At 34.7% G+C, this 20,672-nt stretch overlaps 2 protein-coding genes across 3 annotated transcripts in view; both read right to left on the bottom strand.

Annotated features, from left to right (window-relative positions):
• Nucleotides 1-1,587: 1,587 nt before the first annotated feature.
• LOC136798436 (uncharacterized) lies at nucleotides 1,588-5,062 on the bottom strand. Its single transcript, XM_067055046.1, has 5 exons — nucleotides 4,962-5,062; nucleotides 4,221-4,435; nucleotides 3,688-3,728; nucleotides 2,910-3,111; nucleotides 1,588-1,842 (listed from the first exon to the last, which is right to left on the bottom strand). The coding sequence occupies exons 1-5, from the start codon at nucleotides 5,049-5,051 to the stop codon at nucleotides 1,722-1,724; spliced, it is 669 nt and encodes a 222-aa protein (XP_066911147.1). The 5' UTR covers nucleotides 5,052-5,062; the 3' UTR covers nucleotides 1,588-1,721.
• Nucleotides 5,063-11,561: 6,499 nt separating this feature from the next.
• LOC136798434 (uncharacterized) overlaps nucleotides 11,562-20,672 on the bottom strand; it is a 41,427-nt gene continuing 32,316 nt past the window's right edge. For both annotated transcript variants that reach the window (XM_067055042.1, XM_067055043.1), the window contains 16 exons: nucleotides 20,250-20,477; nucleotides 19,730-19,780; nucleotides 18,994-19,398; nucleotides 18,521-18,577; nucleotides 18,174-18,203; nucleotides 17,875-17,904; nucleotides 17,245-17,724; nucleotides 16,986-17,069; nucleotides 16,407-16,493; nucleotides 15,353-15,823; nucleotides 14,796-14,987; nucleotides 14,543-14,578; nucleotides 14,218-14,367; nucleotides 13,719-13,916; nucleotides 13,014-13,181; nucleotides 11,562-12,486 (listed from right to left, as the gene is read on the bottom strand). In XM_067055042.1, the coding sequence (XP_066911143.1) occupies nucleotides 12,029-12,486; nucleotides 13,014-13,181; nucleotides 13,719-13,916; nucleotides 14,218-14,367; nucleotides 14,543-14,578; nucleotides 14,796-14,987; nucleotides 15,353-15,823; nucleotides 16,407-16,493; nucleotides 16,986-17,069; nucleotides 17,245-17,724; nucleotides 17,875-17,904; nucleotides 18,174-18,203; nucleotides 18,521-18,577; nucleotides 18,994-19,398; nucleotides 19,730-19,780; nucleotides 20,250-20,477 (3,125 nt within the window). In that variant the 3' untranslated portion in view covers nucleotides 11,562-12,028. The remainder of the gene's footprint in view (nucleotides 12,487-13,013; nucleotides 13,182-13,718; nucleotides 13,917-14,217; nucleotides 14,368-14,542; nucleotides 14,579-14,795; nucleotides 14,988-15,352; nucleotides 15,824-16,406; nucleotides 16,494-16,985; nucleotides 17,070-17,244; nucleotides 17,725-17,874; nucleotides 17,905-18,173; nucleotides 18,204-18,520; nucleotides 18,578-18,993; nucleotides 19,399-19,729; nucleotides 19,781-20,249; nucleotides 20,478-20,672) is intronic.

Below are 20,672 nucleotides of genomic sequence, written 5' to 3'. Positions count from 1 at the left end.
ATCTATTAATGGCTGTTATACGAATATCTGACCAGACAAACTTTTGACTCTTGCACCTTAGCAAAGACGTTATTTCTCTTGAATGGGAATGGTCTATATTTTCAGCAAAAAAACTAATCCCCTTTGTTGAATTTTCCATCCAGAAGAATGGAGTTAGCACACAAAATGTCTGAAAAATCCAGTGAGTGCCTCGTTAAGAAAAGGGAAAATCCAGGTGGATCTCCAAATTTAGTATTTCTTAGAAACAGACGAAAAATTCAGCGCCCTTCCGAAACGCCCTTCCGAAATTGACCTTCTAAATATTAGGGAGGGATTGAAGATTGAAGATTCTTTTCGGTATTGAGTTTCTCGTCTTTTTCTTTTGGTAGAGAACAACCTTGCTGCTGTGTATCCCAGGTTTTATTTACGTTACTGATGGACGCCAGAGTAAGCATTAAAAAAAAAACAGATAATGCGACGGGAACGAGGTTGAGAACTGCACACCATCAGTAATTTCGGATTTGGAAGGGTTTCTTGTTTATTCTTTCCTTTAAGTGACTAAGAAATGTGTTTGAATTATAGAAAGATTTGGATAATCAATATGTTGGAATTAAAAAGATTTCACTCACTTACCTTGTTTCGAACCAAATCATGCAAAACCACTCCAAAAGCACCAGAGAACCTTCCCAAGCTTCCACTACAGATCAACTGTAACGACGGTTTGAAATTTTTGTAACACTCTTCTACGTTGTGCTTTTCTATAAACACGTGTTTTCCTATTCAACTTCAACTACATTTTACCTTCTTTGAAGATCTTAAAATTTTGAGGTCATAACCTTGTAAATAAGAAACTGCAGCCTTTGACTTGTGTTACCACAACTTCTACAGCATTTTTAAGACCCTATAGCTGTCAATGAGTTTAAAATTTGCCTAAAAATTTGAAATTTTTTAGATTGATTTTTTCTGCGATGGAGATTTTAATAATGACTTAAAATCACGAATGAGCCCTACTGGATGTGAAGAAGATAATGTGAATAGAAGATTTTCGTGTTTGACCTCGAAAATTTGTTAAACAAATAGATGGGAAAAATTCTTCAAGGTTTTTTAAATGATCACATAATGTCGTCATGGAAATAAGGTTTTAAGGGACAGAATATCTTATAAGTTATAACTCACTTTTCATGATTAGTAAAGTCTCCATAACTCGAACGGCAAAATGAGGGGGTGAAATATATCGAGTTAGGAAGACATTCAAGATGATGAGGCTTTAAAATTAGTAAAAATATATTTTTGCGAGAAAGAAAACAATATTTTCAATGTACAGTTTCGTTTATTAGGGCGATATTTTCGATTAGTTAAAGACGAAAACAACGTATTTTTGTAGTAGTTACCAATCAACTGTCCGAACTCCTACTGTAGATGAAATGAAGAATCGTTCTGTTTATGGAGAGTTCTTGTTATAAAGACGTAAAATAGCTTAATATTCCTCAAACGGACCAAAACCGTTCGAGTTTTAAGGAGACATTCGATCGAGTTATGGAGGTTCGAGTTGTAGCTGTTTTTTTTCTCAAGAGACCGTGTAAAATCATTTTAAGTATTCTGTAACACTATCTTTGTCTTTGAGAATAAGTATATTTATTTACATATAATTATAATATACACCATTGCTTTAAAATGTCTTCGTATGTCAAAAGTCAGCGGAGAAGTCGGAATGATCAATCCAGTTTGACATCTTGCTCCCTTCAGATCTTGATTTGTTTCAATATAGTTTTGTTATCTGTTTCCAAATATTCGTCAGACATCATGGGAAGAACAATGATCGTCCGGCACTGCATTGAAGGATGCACTCTTTGTCGGCTTTTCCTTTAATAGAAAAAACACAGTTTGTCCCTCAATGAACTTAAAGCTTGGTACTCACTTGTGCTAAAAATCGCGTTTAAGTGCGCCGAACACAATTTTGCTTTCTAGTGAGTACATTCGCTAAACGCACTTAAGCGCACTTAGACGCACATATACGCACATAAACGCCTTGATTTTGCTAGGTGCACTTAAACGCGAATATCAAAAAGATTTGATATTTCGAAGCGATGATCAAAGAAACATTATTCAGTTCTTTTACAAATTGAAGGGAGAGGGGGATTTTTTATCGCGTTTAAGTGCGCCTAACTCCTTTTTCCCTCTCTTTCATTCAAATCATGGAGTTTATCGAAAAATTGGTAATTAAATGGTAGCACTACTCGATGTGGGTTTATTCACAATTCAATAGTGGTGTCGATTAAAAGAGTGATAAGCCACACCGAATAGTTTTAACATAAGGGTGTCTTTTTTCTGAAATCCTCAATCAAATCTTTTTATTCTCTCAGTGCTTTCTAAGGGTCAATTTTAGGAATCTAAATTGGACACTCCGGAATATCATCCAATAGACCTTTTCATAAATTACGTCACGAACATCACTCGCCTCGTATTCAAACAATTACCATGGTGATTATGATTATGAGACATGATTTTTTTATGAATAGGAAGTAGCTTTGATAAAATCCGCAGGGAGTTAATCACCATTGCAATAATTTTCAAAATGAGGCAAGTGATGTTCGTAACGTAATTTATGAAAAGGTCTATTGACACCGATTGAAATTTCTTTAGTAAGAAAGCCCCCAAAGTACTTAAATAATATGACCGATTTACGTCTAAAAAGCAGACTGGTAAACATAAGAAATCCTCATTCTGCGAAATCCAATCAATTGACTTGAAGATTTGGATGTATTAAACGAATAAGGGCTTTCCACTTAGCAATGCTGATTTTTACCTCCAGTATAGAAGGTCATGTTTCTTAATAATTTTTCCATGTTTCTATCTGCTTTTATAGCCATTTTGAAAAAAAATTGGAAAATTATTTTCTTGGAGAACAATCTTCCGCGGACATTGGTTACCTTTTTTTAAAGTAGAAATACATAATACTGAATCCAAAGAGAATCACACACAAGGCAAATCCAGTGATAATCGCATATCTCGATTGCCAGGTTGTTGTTGTGATCGGTTCTTTTGTCGTCTGTGTTGCTGTCTGTTGTTGCTGTGTCGTATGATTCGTCGTCGTTGTAGCTGTTGTTGTGGTTGTGGGCTTCATATAGTTCTCTATGGTGGTAAATGGTTTGACAGATTCTCATGAACAGTCTGAAAGTTTTCCAAAGGATTCTCAGGAAAAACCACCCGGATGGTGCATCTGCCTGGTAGGAATTGGTCACTTTGCTCGGCTATTATAGTCCAGAAACCTGGCAACGAAATCCGTTTAATGAAGCCAATACCTTTTTATTTTTATAATGGGCGAAGACTTCAACAGCGGATATAGCAAAAAAGACTCAAAGGTAGATTTTCTGGCTTGGCTATAACGGAGGTTTTTTCATTGGTGTGCCTATCGTATATTATATTAACTAAAAGTAAGTCTGCGACCTTTTTCGATAGCAGGTAGGTGAGGATGTCGCCCCTTGGATTGATCCGCTTACCTTTAATCTTTCTCTTAATTGCTGAGTATCAAGCATAGAGGTATCAAGTACCGATTTTGGCACTAATTACAAAGTCTTTGGTGTGACCCGGACGGTTTTCATTTCAAGGAAAAAACAAAGTCCTGAAATATGGTTCCATGGAGACACATTAAAATTGTTTCCTTGCCTGAGGCTCTTATAATAGGCATTAAGTAAAGAATGAACTGACCTTTGCACTCTGGTGGTTTGAAACCTTCATCACATTCTAATCTACGATAAAATGACAATAAAGGTGAGAACGTCACTAAGCATGCGCAGCTTTGTGAAAATTTACCGATTTTATGTATGTGTGTTTTTCCGCGACGGAGACGGTAAGGTTCTAAATTGACTAAATCTTGACCAAATGAGGACGACGGTAAATCAGCATTTTTACCCTCCTCGATTTTGCGTGTCAAATTGCGGGTTATTCCAAATCGCTTCGGTCACTCTACCGTCCTCAGAAGTGCAAATACATAGCATAAACTCGCTTTTGTCTTAAGAACAGAGGGTGAAGATATGGTGAAATCGGTAGAAGGTTCTGTGGTTTGCAATCTTGAGTGAATCAGTCTTAGGTGTATAAGGTTTATGAGATGACAGTTATAAGTCCGAACCAGAATTCAAAAAAGGCTTTTAAGAATAATAGAGACCTCAGAAATTTATTTCTGAATTTTAATCGATTCTCGCCAAATTATTATCAAAATTTCTCGAGAAAAAAAAACATACTTGTATCCAAATTGTATCGTTTTCGTTGATGAAAGTTCTGTTAACCGTGGTATACCTCTTCTGCTTACTATGTAATATATTTTCGTCACATTTTGAACAGTTGAATTCTTATAAAATCTCGGTGCTTGATTAACAAATACTTCTGGGTCAAATGATGCTATATTGCGTTGAGTGTCTGCTAGATTGACAGTTACGGAGACTGACAGATTGGTAGTCTATATACAAAAACAAACAGAGACATCTATTAGTTGAGAAAGAACAACATCAGTCGCTGCTTAGTTTACTTTTACCACAAAATTCTCTAAACAGACTTGAGCGCTTTAAAATTGCTCTAAAACTTTCAAAGATATATATGGAATTTGGTATATTCTTTTACACGTAGAATCATGATAACACCTTCAAAAGCTAAAAGACGCTACCAGTGATAATTAGGGTTTCTGCTCCTGTTACAAAAAGATTTACAGAAAATATCTCTGTACGCGCTTTTTTTTAGAACAAACTTTGTAAGAACATAAAGCTTCGATGGCAAAAATGTTAAGAACAAGTTAAGAACATTTTAAGGCTTTGCGGACTCTAAAACAGCCAATTTCTTAGGAAAATGGACAAAATACATAAAAATGGGGAAAATAAAAAAATTTCAGATAAAAAAAAAAGTGTATACGATAAAAGCATACCCATCTACCTATATAGAAAGACCATCTTTATAAGTAAATTATAAGAATTAAAATCAAATTTCTATACTTTCTTCCAGCTTTCGAATGGGAATCGAATTGTATCAGCTAAATTACGATCAACTTTATTCTCTGGAAACAATATATCGTCATAATCCATCCTTTGGCTTTCATAAAGACCAAATTCGCAAGATGACGCCTCGTTTCCATGGTGAGCCTCTTGTTGGTGCAAGCAGATTTTGAATTGGTTAGCGCATGGTATTCTACAGGTACTTAATTCATTGTTACAACATACTCCTTTTGAGTCTGTGTGATCGTTATTGATATAAGAATGAAATTGTATTTCAATGTATCCACTTGGCTGAACTTCCTAGAAACAAAATTCAGATAAAATTATGAAAATTAGAGATCACGCTTGTGTCAGCTTTAGACGTCTTGCTTTGTCGGTAGAACCTAATCCAATAAGTCGCATTATCATCAATATGGCAAAGATTCTCTTTCTCGAAGTAGGATTCAAATGCCAGTCAAAAAAGATCTTTAAAAAAAGTTTATCAGCCACTCGGTTTGACAAAACCTACTTTCCATACCTTTCGGAAGCAATCTACTCAATCCGCCGACTAGGACAGGGGAAAGCAGTGAAAACATTCCGGAAAGGTCAGTGGAGATATTTACTCTAGGAAAAAGAAAGTTTTCCTATTTGAAAGCTCATTTTTGAAGTTCTTGCTTGGTACCATTCGCACGTGCAGCAACAAAGTTGTTTTTAGATTGCTTAGTAACGTTCCGCCAAGCTTAATTTTGTTTGGATTTCAATTACTTTGTCTAATTTAAGATATATTTACCAGTATTGTTGATAGATTACTTCTACGTCAACAAACATGTTAAGCCAACAAACTCAAGTCAACTTATTCTGGGAAACAGTTCTGGAAAACAATTTTTGCAGAATATTTTTGAATCTTATTCAAACAATGTTCGAATCACAAAGCTCCGATGGGTTACTATGTTTAAATCAATATTTTTTACTAAATTATTTCTTCATCGTAATTTGAATAAAACAGCCGTAATGACGGACGGCTGCAAACTCCAGGAATTGTCATGGGTCAGCCTTTCTTAATATATCTAACATAAAAGTTAAAAGAGTATATCTTAGTAAGTGCAAGCGCAAACGCAAACCAAATCGGGAAATCAAACCGGAAAGATCGGGAAATCGAAGCCGACTATCGCGATTAATCGGATTTACGCATAATTACAAATGAAAAATACTGATTTTAAGAAACTCCTTAACCGGTTTAAAACAAGAAAACTTATGAAAAGCTGATGATTAGTTAGCTAGGGGTTCTTAGTTCATATCATTGCTTCTCCATCTCCTGCTCAATTCCGTTCTGCTAAATCCTTGCGAGCTTGCTCTGGAACACGGGAATCATATTATTCTACAAAGTAGATAGGCTAACTACTCACAGACATCCCGTGGAAGTGTGTCCAATTTTAAAGCCGACTAGTCCGCAAAGTAGTCTAGTCCGAACGTTCAAGTTTCAAAACATTTGAATCGCACTGTTGACGACCAAAACTGAAAATAAGATGGTGTACTAGCCAGCTCTAAAACTGGAAACGCTTCCTTTTATATTGGAAGCTCGATCCAGCCAAGTATTTAGAGATCAGTGCTGTAGACCAAACCCGTAAAAGAATCGTCTTAGAAGTCCCAAAATAACTGGACTATGCATGAATTTTACCGACTTCAATCAAATATTTGCATACTTTAATCTGGCAAACTGCTAGCACCATCCATAACCACCAGAGCATTGAAATGCCCGTTCTTCTGCGACTGTGGCTGTTCTTCCGTGCCCCTAACATTTTGGTTCGTCTTTCAAGTCTCGTTTGTTCCAACAGTCAATTTCCTTCTTTAAATATATACTTAACCTGTGTTTTTGTTCCTTTGTTTGTTTGATTTATTCGAGACCTGGTTTTTATTAGAGGTAGTATGTCTTGTAAATGTCAGAAATAAAATTATTCGCGGCCAATTGGCATTGGTTATCTTATTGTGTGCCGAATTTGTGATTTAGTGTAAAAACTTGGTTGATTAAAGGGTTGATTAAATTAGGAAAAATAACCTGCTCATCCGAGGTATGGTTTAACAGTTTTTTTCGACTTTTTTTCTATCAGCAGAATTTAGCAGGGGTATTTGGGTAGAATTTGAAGAAGATTTCTTGCTCAGGCAGGGAGCTTGAATAACGGAAATGAAAATGATGTTGCGGCATTAGAGAGAAAATACTGTGGTATTTGTTATTCATTTGTTGTTTTGAAGATAAAGCGGTTGTAAACAGTAAACAAACTCACAAAGTAAACAACAACAATGCATGTTAAGACTCGAGATGTCTCAAAGATACTTGGGTCCGTTGAGCTTAAAGGGATGATTATGTGTTCTTATTACGCGTGATTTGCCCTCTCCAGAGATACTTGGTGGTCAAATTATTACAATAAATGGAATATCAGGAAAATGCCAATCCTTGAAATCTTCAAAATAAAATAAAAACGACTTTGGATATTCAATCGACATTGGGTTAAGGGCTCTGACCATAGTGAATTTTTCATAATTGCCGTGTTTAAAATGTGTTTTCTGACTGATGTAACCAACAAAACTATGGCATGTTATACATTTTCTGTTAGACAAACTATTCTTGAATCTGAAAATTTAAAAATTGCATTGAAAAAATTTGGTGAAGAAGAAAATGAAGACTTTTGCGAGGAAGAGTATTTCAACTTTGAAGAGCTTAGTTTCGGCGAAGAAAAAACATTTTGAAAAAAATTTCGCAGTAGATGGTGTATTTCTACCCGAACGATAAAAATTTCGGAATTTTTGTAATGCTTCTTGTCTTCAAAATCTTAAAATAGTGGTTTTTCATCATTTTTTATCTGTATTTCGCTTAAAAGAACCATAACTTTTTGACACATCTTTTTAAAAAATTTCCGCAAAATTTAAAATAGTTCAATTCTTGCGACAGTTGAAAAACTTCGAAACAAAAAGGTTAGTTATCCATTAAAAACTTAGCCCTTTTTATAAAAGAAGGTGATGCAACATATTATTAACGTCTTTTTAAAGTCATAACGTTTACAATTAAGTCTTTACTGGGATTTGATTAAAAAGCAATTTATAGGGACAAGCTGGAGTTTTTACAAGCTCTTATTTGATTTGGTTGGTCGTTAACCAGTAATAAAACAATTTTGTTACTTTTTCTAAAGAACGCCTCATCTCTATCACTTCAGATGACCAATTAGTGAAGTATCTTGTAAAAACTCCAGCTCATCCCAATTTATAAAGGCAATTCTTTGTTAAAAGTGTCAAAGAATCTAAAACATAACTTTTATGTTCAGATACTAAAATCAATTTTCCGACTATGGTCAGAGCCCTTAAATATAGCTTACCGAAAGGTTTTAAAATCAAGAAACTTAAAATCCAATTCTTCTTCTTTTTAGCACCATTCCCATTTCCTTCATTGCCGAAAAAACTTTTACTCAAATACTCTTCCGACAATGCGTGAAACTATGAAGGGTGATAATTTTAGTATGGCATCGTAGCTATTAAGTTTTATGAGTGGGGAAAGTAAGGTCAAAGAAAGTTAGGTCAAAAATCGAAAATTGACTACATGTTCAATCAATGTTCACCTTGAACCTTTTACTGGCTTGTACTTGCCTAATGGGTTGTTCTTAAACATTACTATAAGCAGGAAAAGCCAAGAATATTTGTTCCAAGAAGGATGAACTTCTCACCCTAAAAGGGTAAAAAATTCAAATACAATAAGAATGTGATTTCGGGATTTCGGATGGCATACACGTTCTTTTTAAAAGAGAATTCAAAAATTTTGAAGCCTTCCAATGTCCTTAGCTTTTTGAGTTTTGAACCTAAAAAGTGTTCTTAAAATGTTCTCAATTTCACCATTTTGTGATTATTTTTGTCCAACTTCCTAGAAAATTCTTCTTAATAATTTAGCCATTGAAGCCTTATGTTCTTATATAGTTTGTTCATACAAAGAACATGTCTATCATGGGTTTGCATGGTGTATGTAGTTTATAGTTTGGATGTAATAAGTAGGGTCGCCAATACGTAAATCGATGAAATATACTCTCCATTCCTCCAATACATAGGCCCTCGAAAACTCCCTGTACGAAAACTTTCGCTAGCTAGAGTCACGAGTAGTAAGTAAAAACCATTTTCCTTACTGTTAAACATAATTTCAAGTTCGTGTGTGTTTGTTTGTTTGTGTCAGTTTGTTAGCAAGTCTTTTTTACTGTTTCCCAATGTTTGTTCTATTGTAATGAGGGAACACAATGATTTGTGACAGGAAATTAAAATATTACAGTGTTACTTGCTTTACTCTGACACTAATGTGCGTGAGGTGAAAGTGCCCACTGTACGTATACGAAAATTGTAGCCCTGGTGAGTACTCAGGCAAAAAGAAGTACATGTGTTTGTAGCTGGACAGGCTTTTTTTTTCACTCGCTCAAACAGTCCCAGAAAGGCTCTCAAAAACACAAAGCAGATTTAAGACAATAGAGCAAGTAGGTCGGAAACATGCAAAGGAGTGCAACACTCGTTAGAAGACAATGAAATTACAATTACAAATCTCTTCCTCTGATAAGTTCGACGTGGTCTAAAGTTTTTCGAAAATTCAAGGAAAATCCAGCGTAAGAGAATTTTCACAGATTCAGGCAAAGAAATCAAATTCATGAGTTTAACATGGGGGTTAATTTTTCAAACATTAGTTAAATGTTCCCATCGATTACACGTTTTTTTATAAGAACATCCAAAATTTTTGAAGCCTTCGGATGTTCTTAACTTTTTGGGTTTCGAGCCTAAAAATGTTCTTAACATGTCCTTATTTTAACCAATTTTTAACCATTTTACCCATTTTCCTAAAAAATCGAGTGCTTTTGAGTCTGCAGAGCCTTAAAATGTTCTTAACTTGATCTTAACATTTTGCCCGTCGAAGCCTTATGTTTTTATATAGTTTGTTCTTATAAAAAAACGTGTATTAAAAGAAGAATCATGGATGTGTAAATTTCAAATTCAGAAGTGGTTGAATAAAGTGAAGATTAAGATTGAAAATACGATATCTTTTAATATAAATAATCATCCATAATTACATAGATTTTCACCAAATATAGTACCAGTGCTTCAAAGTATGTAAAAAGGGAATATTATTCTAAACTATACTTTAACAGAGTAAGGAATATCCCCTTTGCAGTTGTATAGAAAGCAGGGTATCGATCTGATCGAAATCCAAGTAATTTTAAATGCGTATCTTAACGTTTTTCAGAATTTAAAGATCGGGCGAGAATTGCAATTTCAGTACTTCCACTTTGGGAGTTTCTAACCATCGACCAGAAATGGCGACCACGACCAGCGACCACGACAGGCGACCAGATAAATTTGGATTATCGAGTTTACCTGCTTTCTCCACCGTAGAGAATGTTTAAGTCAAGTCCTCAGAATACTAAAAAGTGACCTTTGAAGTAACCAGTCATTTTCTTGACAAAGTGACACTATTTGACAAAAATATTGACAGGGTCATTAAGTATGATGTTTGTAAGCTTTGTTACACCAAATATTTTAATTATGCTGAATGAGATGCCTTTGGTATGAATAGATAGAACTTGCCAGTAGGAAAAAATTGGGAAGGCCAGTTTTAGAGATATGAATCTAATCAATTATTCTATTGTCTTTATGCTGACAAAATGACTAATTTCGACAGAAATAACAATCTGATGATGAAATACAAAGCTTCTCAAACCATTTTCAAAAAACTTTGTGCCACTAATTATTTTGATGCCGATAATACAAAAAGATAGAAATTGACACCATATCAAGCTACAATTGCGTCGAAATGGTTGTTTTAGGTATTTGGCACGTGGCTTTAAATAGATGAGACAGGGGTGAGCTTATTCTTCAATATGGTATATTATTCAAATGATTAGGAGAGACTTTATTCACTTCATTGTAATACATAAGGACACTCTACGTTCGAGAAAGAGAAAAAACTCGATAACCCAGATTTATCTGGTCGCTGGTCGTGGTCGCCGGTCGTGGTCGTCATTTCTGGTCGACGTTTAGAAACTCTCTTCCACTTTGTTTCATTTGATTTTTCGATTTGTGAGGGGTTAAGTGGCTTCCTAGGCTATATTCTCAGGCCTTATTGGAACATTTTTGAGCTTTTAGATCTTGAGATCCTAAGTTCCCCAAGTCTTAAGTCTCATGTTAAAACTCAGTTTTAAAACTCTACTTTCCAACCGTATTTTAAAGCACTTAAAAATCACTTGCGGTTTTCAAATTTAAGGGAATTCCCCTTTATACCAAATATTACGGTGGGGATTGCAACCTAACAGAATTTTCACAGATTCAGGCAAGAAAATCAAATTCATGAGTTTAACATGGGGTTAATTTTTCAAACACTAATTAAAATGTTCCCATTGGATATTAAAAGAAGAATCTTGGATGTGTAAATTTCAATTCAGAAGTGGTTAAAAAAAGTGAAGATTAAGATTGAAAATACGATATCTTTCAATATAAATAATCATCTATAATTACATAGATTTTCACCAAATATAATGCCAGTGCTTCAAAGTATGGATTTTAGCTGAATGGTTTATTTATCTTTGTTTTCATTTTCTTACATTTTTTCTGTGACATAGTAAAAAGGGAATATTATTCTAAACTATACTTTAACAGAGTAAGGAATATCCCCTTTGCAGTTGTATAGAAAGCAGGGTATCAATCTGATCAAAATCCAAGTAATTTTAAAAACTATTGTCTATGTATAACTTTAATAATAATTAATAATAATTTCATTCAATAGAAAAAATATAATATTCAAAATTTTCGTTTTCAATTATTTAGTAATTTGGGTGAAATTATACGGTCAAAAAATAAACCTTAAAATAAATAATTGATTAGGTATATAGGTGTATGTAATGTGAGTGTGATGATCAAAAATGCATCAAAAATAGAACTACAACTGAACTAGGTAATCAGTGTGTTAGGAATTCTTGGTTTTCAATAGATGTGTGTTGTATATGGAGTGTTTTATTTTTCAGCGTTAAAAACGCTTACTCTCCTAGGTTTAACCCTAACGTTCTTAACCCATTTTTTTAATATGGTTTTCCGTTGATGGCTTTATTCCATGTGTTTAAGCCATTGTTGTATCTTTCAATGAAAGATCGTCGAGCGGCTTTCTTGACTGCCTTTGCGGCTTGGATTTCTTGGTCATTGGAGCAAACCAATGTTGGATTATGCTTTTCTTTGATAGCAGCATCGAGCTCAGTCAAGAGTACTCTGACGGGACCTTGGATTTTACCAACTTGTTTGTTACATTGTGGTTGACCTGGTTGTGGTTTTGGGATCAAGAGTTCTTCTACAGGCAGATAAGTACCAGCAGGGATGAAGATCCATGTGATTTTCAAGCCAGCAGATTGTGCTAACGTCTTGATGGTGTTCAAATCTTTAGCATAGACACATCGTGTTCTCTTGAAAGCATCACATGCACGCATCAAGTGGGCGTTGTCGTGTGGTAATTCAACATCATCATCCACGTCATCCTCATCTTTGCCTATTGTAGAATTGTCAAATGAATTATCAATGTGTGTTAGAGATGAGGGTGAGAACTTATAAAGCGATATTAAACCTTATATATAATAAAGCATATTCTCTATCCTTTCGTATTATTGAAATTTAGGCTTTTTTCAAATAGAAGTATTACTTTCAGTCAGAAATGGGTTAAAACAGAGCACGTTGGTCTGACTCACTTAAGATTAATATTTAGTCTGTTCAGTAGACAAAATTTTTTAGCGAGCCAATAAATCATCCATGCGAGTTTGTCCATCGAAAGAATCATATAATATCAATACACCTTTTCGACTGTAGTCGCGCGGTCAGGCGCGTGCCATTTTATTATTTAATTTACCACCCTAAACTTGATCCAATCCTTTTTTTACACTTTTTTCCATTGTCTTTAGGTGCGAAAAAAGACTGGGAGGGTTTTAGGGTGGTAAAACGGACAAAAAAATGCCCGCGCGGCAATTGGCAGCTACGGTCGAAAAGGTGTATTAAAAGATGAAGTCAAAGGTATAAACATACCTTCTTTCTCGTCTTTTTCTTTGTCTTCTTGTTTTCCAGCCTCATCTTCTTTTTCTTGTTGTTCACGATCTTCTTTTTCATCAGGTTCTTCATCTTGGGTGATTGGAAGTTTACCGCCATTTTTGGAGAAGGTGATGATCTTGATCTTGTTGTATTGGGCAAGTTTACCTGAAGGAAGCAAGTGTTTAAAGGAGTTATAAATGTGATGTTGGTATTGAGGCGTTACTCTCTTTTTAGAGAGTTTTCCCCATTGCGGATTAATTTTGATATGTGAATAAGTTACTGTAGCCAGCTTTTCAACTCTAAGCAAGAGTTTAATGGAGTTGTTTAATGCTCATATTAAGAATATTGCATCAATTGAATTAATCAATTTCGGACTATAAGACAGTATCAAATTCGGATCGATTAACTGATTTTGGCTTGTTGAAATAAAAGAGCTTGGAGTTTAAAATTCACGATTAAAGCAAACAAAATTAATTTACAGTTGACGCTCTCGTAATTCGACGTTTTACTATTTGACGCGCTCTATTATTCGATAATATTGAAAGTCGCTGTCAACAAGAAACTTTCATGAGCGATGCTGTACTATTCGATGTGTTCCCTTATTCGATTAAAATGCAATACCCCATTGAAAATCAAATTAGAGAGCGTCTGTATTTTACATTTCCTAGAGACTCTTTTTGAGATGGTAATTTCCGCACAAACCTTGATTGAAATCTAATGTGATTCTTCCGCAGAAAGTCAAGTCAGGTAGAGTTCCTTTACGTCCTTGACAGAATTGTTGTAACAAGGCTTTCACTCCTTTTGGAATGAAAATCTTGAGAGATCTTCGGCTTCTGATCTTGCATCCTTTCATTCGTGCACTCAAACAGATTTCACGGACGGAGATCTTATCTTGCCATTCTAAGAGAATCAAAATAATCATGGTTGGTTGTTTGAAATTTGAAGTTTGTTTGAAGTTAACGCGTTTTTAGCTATTTGGAAACTACTGATACAATTTCCTTAAAAAATTTAAGAAGTTAAAGCAGGACGATGGACATGATGAAAATTAAAACAGTATATTTAAATCTTTATTTTCAAGGCTACGTGCTTTTCAGCAAAAGAAAGCATCGAAAGCAATATACAGATGTTTTGTTTTTTTCAAAAAATTTTGCTTTAAAGGAAATGTGTTTTCTCTTTTTATGCTGACAAAATGCTGACTTACTGTCGTCATCATCTTCAGTTGGGTTGACTTTGTCAGTTGCATCTTGGTCTTTGTTCTCGTCTTCTTTTTCCTTATCTTCTTCAGCTTTTTCTTCTTCTTTCCCTGGCTCAACTTCTGGATTTGGATCGATTGGTTCTTCAGGCTTTTCTTCTGTAAAACCGAAAGAAAAAATAGTAGTGATTATTCTCTTTCATGAAATCTGGTGCTATCCCTAATTCAAGAAAGTTCTGAGAATCACACGATTTGCTGTAGATTTAGTTTAGTTTCTTAACCAGCGATATTTTTTCCAAGCGAGCGATAAAATAAAGTTTTTGAAGCTACATACCTTCCTTTTCTCCGTTGTCTTCAGGATTGGGGTCGACTGGTTGAAAAAATGAAAAAAAAAATTTTAATCGTAAAATCCAAAAGTCGAAGTTTCTCCTTGCTTTTTTTAGATTAAGAATAATGGCACACGGGTTATGATTTAAATTTCCAGATGTGCAATAAGTATCAAGCCATAAACTTTCCGATAAGATTGTATTATGTCTACGTGCAGATTTACAGCCAATCAGATTTCATAAATAAAAAGCCAAACTGACCTTTTTCTTCTTCATTGTCTGGTTCCTGGTCAGGCTCCTTTTCATCCTCGGCTTCAGTTTCTTTTTCTTTGTCTTCTTCTCCTTCCTTTTCTTTGTTATCTTCTTCTTCTTTCTCGTCATCACCTTTGTCTTCTGGTTCCTCTTCTTTTTCCTCTTCCTTGTCTTTTTCATCTTCGCTCAAATCACTCGAATCTTTAAAAGAATTGGATAGTAGTTTGAATAAGGATCATAAGGCCCCTCAGTTATCAATTACTGACGCAGGAAGAACTTTTGGACATTCGACAGTGAATTTTGGCTACAGTTTAAAAATCATAGTCGGTTAAATTGATAAAAGAAACTTTTTAGAACATTCCTCCGGGCTCAATACGCCAAAAACTATTCGAAATTTTTTGTGGTCCACTCGGTAGATTTAATACGTCCTGAAGTGTTTTAAAACAGTATTGGAATATGTATTTTTTTTCATTTAGACTAATTTAGATTAACACTTATGAAAGCAGAGATCTCTCTCGCAAAACTCTTCCAAATAATTTTGACACAGATTCAAATTGCAAACTTACCAAGGTTGGCATACAAGAAGTCTTTGATGCTTCCATCAGCTGTTTGGTAGAATTTATCTGCAGCGTAAATCTTGACAGTTTCAAATTCAATTGGCTCTTGCTTTTCATCACCAATTCTCACTCTGTTTGCTACACCACCAACGGTAACGGTTAAAACATATTTTTCCTTGACTTTAGTTTGTTCAACCAAGATGGAGACGTATTTATTCAATGGTAACTTGTTCTTGCTAAAGAGACATTTGTTACCTTTGCCAAATCTTTGTGAACATACTCTGATCTTTTGGTTTGTGTACAAGGAGATGTATGGGATACGGTCTCCAGGTTTGCAACAATTCTTATCGGTTGATGTCAAATGGATGATGTTCTGGTCTCTGGGGGCCTTTTTATTGATCTTTAAATCGAAACTGAGTCGCCATTCTTTCTTCATCTTTTCAATAGTTCCAATCAAGTTGCCTTTCTTCAATTTGGCTTCTATTGAAAATTGTGAATGATATTTTTTTCAAAGAAGATCTGTCAAATTTGATTACTCGATTGCAACTTGCTGACCTTATAGTCAATACATGTAGGTTTAATATTTTAAGTTTGTTTGTTGTGTAAGTAGTCGTTTTACCATTATACATTTTGGCCCATTTTGTCTCAAAAAAAGCGGACAAATTTTTATATAAAGTAAAATCTTCATAATTATGCGAAATTATATGATTTGTATACTTAATATGTCATCCTCAAAATCCTACTCAATCATCTTGGGAATTGAATATCTATTTATTGAACAGAGAATTGTATTCTTATTTCAATTATTATAAGCCCGCAGTAAAGATGAAGAGTTTTGCGGATTTTACTTAATATAAATTGTTGTCCCTTTTTTTAGGAAACACTGTAATGTTATAGTAATGTTGATAACATTATTGAGTATGATGATATAGAATAAAGTGATTCATCAAAGTATGTAGTCTGTACCAACCTTCACACGAATGATGCTTTATATTAAAAAAAAGAACCGAATCTTTTCAGTGAAGAAGAGTTTGGTACAGGCAAATTAGATGCTTCTACAAACCTGGTTTAACTTCGATTTTGTCTTCAGGTTCTTCTTCTTTATCACCTTCATCTTTGTCATCAGGTTCCTCATCGGTTCCTTTGTCTCCTAAAACAATGGTAAAAATAGTATAATTTACAGGATTTCATTGAGGATTGCCATCCTGACAATGAAATTTACTTAACTTGTTTTCTTCACTTAAACTATTATTTTGAAAAATTGTTTTTTATAGAATCAAATGCTATAGCCCTCCTAATCAATGAAAGAATGACATTTCTACAAGCTGAATATAAATTGCTGTTTTGGATTGTTTACTGAATTATTTGAATTTTAAAGTGTTTCATAATTTTCCTTAAAGAAAGTGGGATAGTGGCTCTTCCAGGTAATCCCTTGAGAAGAACTTTTGAAGGGTTTTTCTGCCCACGAGGTATCTTTTTCATTATCAATATAGAATTTTGGGTCGATTGGTGACCGCAACAAAATTTGAAAGCCCCATACACATAGAAACACGAATCGTAAAGACTTTCACCTATACGTATTAGGTATTTGTTTACACAAGTTTTCCCACTTGCTAGAGTCGTGTAGTTAGTAATTCTTTACCTGGTTTGTCGGCATCCTCATCGTCCTTCTTATCATCATCATCCTCTTTGTCATCGTCAGCATCTTCCTTAGGATCGGGAATATCTAATCATAGGAAATAAGGAAAAAAGATTACTAACTCGATACGATTAACCTTTTACATTATTCAGATTTCAATTTGAATTTAGTATGTTATCTCAATAATTTTTCTTCACCTTGAATTTATTCTACATAACAGTTTCAGGAGTTTTGTTTTAAGCACGGAGATGACGTAACCTACCTTGGGTACTGAAAATCAAATTCTTGACAAAAGCATTGGCTTGTTGGTACCATTTATCAGCAGAGTACATCTTAACGTCAGTGTATTCTTTAGGTTCTTGGTCTTTGCTGAATACGATTCGGTTCTTGTTGATTTTTCCGTTGATAGTGACGGTCATTATGTAGCGTCCCTTTTTGGTTTTACGTTGTTGAATCAATACACTTGAATATTTGCCTTTGGTAAGTTTACCAGATTTGATACATCTGTTACCCTTGCCATCTTTATCGGAACAAACCAATAATTCTATTCTGTTTCGGATCATGAATACACCTGGGATTCGATCGCCAGGTGCACAACAATTCTTGTCAGATGCTGTCAAGTGGACGATGCTGGATGATGCCTTCTTAACTACATCAAGGGGTTTGATGTCGAAACTCAAACTCCATTCTTTGTTCACCTTTGGTATGGTTCCAACAATTTTGTTCTTTTCCAATTTCGTCTCTAAAAGATGATTATGTTTAAAAGTTGAATTTGATAATCACTTCTCGAAATATATCAACATCATTGTGGGACACGTTTCAAAATAGAATCGCATTTATGCATCTCATGTTTAGTAAATTTCAAGAATATAAATGAAAATGAAATAAATACCTTCTTCTCGGCCAATCGAATCGTCTTTCTCTGAAATGATAAAAATAAAAAGATGAAGGATGAGGTACAATGGCTTGCACCAAAGTTCAATTAGGTTCAAATTTGAGTAAAACAGTAAAAAAAACCAATAAACTTACCTCCCCCCTAAAAAAAGACCGTCTTACACTTACTATATCCGTCGTATACAAAAACTATCTTCAGCAGATTATTGTAGGATTTTCTTTAAACCTGTTTTCCAAACAAAGGAATTTTTGAATAATTTTTAGGTCATTTTATGTTTTTTTTTGGATCTGACTTACTTTCTGGTTCGGGCTCTTCTTGATCAGGATCTGGGAAGAAAAAAATAAAATGGATTGTTATTATTAAATTATTTAATTTCTTAAACTCTAAACCTCGCCTCAGTTAGATGGTGGTGCTTTAAGTGAAGTAGAACCCCGTTTTTAGATTGGTTATATCTATTAGGCATCCAGTTTGAGACTTTATGACTGGACTTTATATTATATTATATTCAATAATCTTGTGTTAATCTTGTCTATCAACGTTTATATTTTGTTATTAAAAAGGTATTTGGTATAACAGTCTATCATTTTTGAGATTTGTACATCTTATCCAGTTTCGCGAGACTTGGAGTTTAAAATAATCTTACCTGGAACTTTTCCTGGGTCTTCTTTGTCTTTGTCTCCCTCGTCATCTCCTTTTCGACCTATGTGTTTTTAAAAACAATAGAAATTAATCGTTTCAATCAGATCTTAGTTGATCTTCATTGAAAGTCACTTCCCTAAGTTCAATTTTTTCTCAGAAAGGATTTGAAGAAAGGACGCCTAAATTAGTTTCCCGTTTTGGTCAAAACTTGCTTCTCTCTAAACACTTTATTTAGCGTTATTTGTAAAAAACTACATAAGAACACAGGGCTTTGATGGCCAAGATAACGAGAACAAGTTGAGAACATTTTAAGGCTTTGTCATAAACAGGCCAAGACATCTTTAGGCTTAAAAGCTCAAAAACGTTTCATTTCAAAGCTCAAAAACGTTTATATTCTTTTAAAAAAACGTTAATTAAGAGGAAAGCAACATCTTAAGAGGAATTAAAAAGCCTAGAAATTGAAAGCAAAGTGGTTACCATCAGGGAATCCAACTTCAAATTCTTCCCAACTCTTTCGTGCTTTAGCAGTTCCCTTCAGTTGTCCATTAGGGAATGCAATTACATATTTGCCATGTGCTGTCTTCAATCCAATCTTGGTATCTGAAACTTTTTCAACATCAAAGGTTTCCCAACCACCAAGTTTTGGTCGATTAGCGTTGACTTCACCATTTGCTTCAGCAACTAAATACTTTTTCCATTGTAAAGACATTATACCAATTTTGCTGCCTGATACAACCTGGACTTTGAATTTCTCCCAGGCACCAACATTCTTTCTATTGGCAGTTGCTGAACCGTCTTTTTCAGCAGCAACGATCTTGTTGTGGAATGATTTCAACGAGATAATTTGGCCATCCAAATATTTTGCCATCTCTGCATCTGCGTCTGGGTATGAAAAAAAAGTTTCTTTCGTTCAGTAAGTCTTGCCATATTGCACTCAGATGTCACCCAATGGCTCAGCTTTTGTTTGCTGAATGCAGCGGAGAGTACCTGACTCTTCCTTCCTGGTTTGCTTCACTAACCTTTGTTCTTTCTCTTTAGTAATACCGAGCCTTAACCCTATTCATACAAGGCTTTTAGGGCCAACGAAAAAAAGTAGTCATTCAGACATCAATGAACACGTCTTTCTTATACGTCCTAAACTACAGCCATGCTGTGTAATACTTATAATTAGAGATAAATAAAGAGGGAATGTGTACGAATTAGTTTTTCTTACCTGCAGGTGGAGGAGCAGGTGCTGGAGGTTCCGGTTTATCCTCATCAGGTTCTAAAAGTCAGAAAAAAAGTATATAATTCCATTATCCTGATCCATTTACTGCGTCGATAATGCGCATGGAACGAAGGTGCACAGAGACACTGAGTTTGAATTTACATATTCAATTTCCTAACAATATCAAACCTTTTTTTTAAGAGGCCCTTCTGCTCGTCATTATCGGCGTTTTAATGCTTACTGATTGTGCAAGATAATGCCTTTGTATTGTCTGCTTTTCCATGTCGTTCATCATTAACGTTAATAAAGTCTGATATACTCGGTAATAAGGTTAACCACTGCAATGTCTTCTGACATTACATCACAGACCCAATAGCTGATTGGTTGTAAGTGACGTGAAATGAGTGAACACGTCACTTTCAACCAATCAGCTGCTGGGTCTGTGGAAGATATTGCAATGATGCATATCATGAATAAGGTTAGCCACTGCGTACTTGAAAAGAAGGTACAAATTGAAGATACATACTGACGACTTTGTTCAAGAAAGTACAACATCTATATTTGTATGCCACTCTGTTTCGCTTATCGTTTCTGTACAATTTGAAGAATGATAATCCATAGTTGACTTTACATCGGACATTGTGTCTGTCCAGATAAACAGTGTTACCGCCACCATCCAAGTTCATTGGTGTCGAGCCATCGTAACATGATCGTTTTCCTGTAAACATCTTACAGGTGTATTTGTATTGAATTTCTGGTAAAAAAAAACAAGCAACATAACCGTTAGATAAGTCGTAGGAAATTTAATTCAAAAAGAAAAGAAGGTTCAAGTCATCATTGAGAGAAAATTTCAGTGTCAGTTCCACATGAAGAACACTTGGGTATCTAATAAACGGAGTTTGAACATGCCGAGGAGGATGCGCGGGAAAGATTTACAAATATTTATAAT

The sequence above is a fragment of the Clytia hemisphaerica genome, unplaced genomic scaffold (genome assembly GCF_902728285.1).
Source record: "Clytia hemisphaerica strain Z4C2 unplaced genomic scaffold, Clytia hemisphaerica genome assembly, whole genome shotgun sequence".
NCBI classification, from domain to species: Eukaryota; Metazoa; Cnidaria; class Hydrozoa; order Leptothecata; family Clytiidae; genus Clytia; species Clytia hemisphaerica.
Note: the sequence above shows the minus strand (reverse complement) of the source record. Positions and strands in the feature narration are given on the sequence as shown.

What these genes read in the sequence shown, in the direction of transcription:
- LOC136798436 (XM_067055046.1), bottom strand. Translation starts at nt 5,051, where the DNA reads ATGGATTATGACGATATATTGTTTCCAGAGAATAAAGTTGATCGTAAT. An exon ending in CAAACCACCAGAGTGCAAAG is followed by an intron (nt 3,112 to 3,687) that starts GTCAGTTCATTC and finishes TTACCACCATAG; the next exon opens with AGAACTATATGAAGCCCACA. An exon ending in TATTTCTACTTTAAAAAAAG is followed by an intron (nt 1,843 to 2,909) that starts GTAACCAATGTC and finishes TTTCTATTAAAG; the next exon opens with GAAAAGCCGACAAAGAGTGC.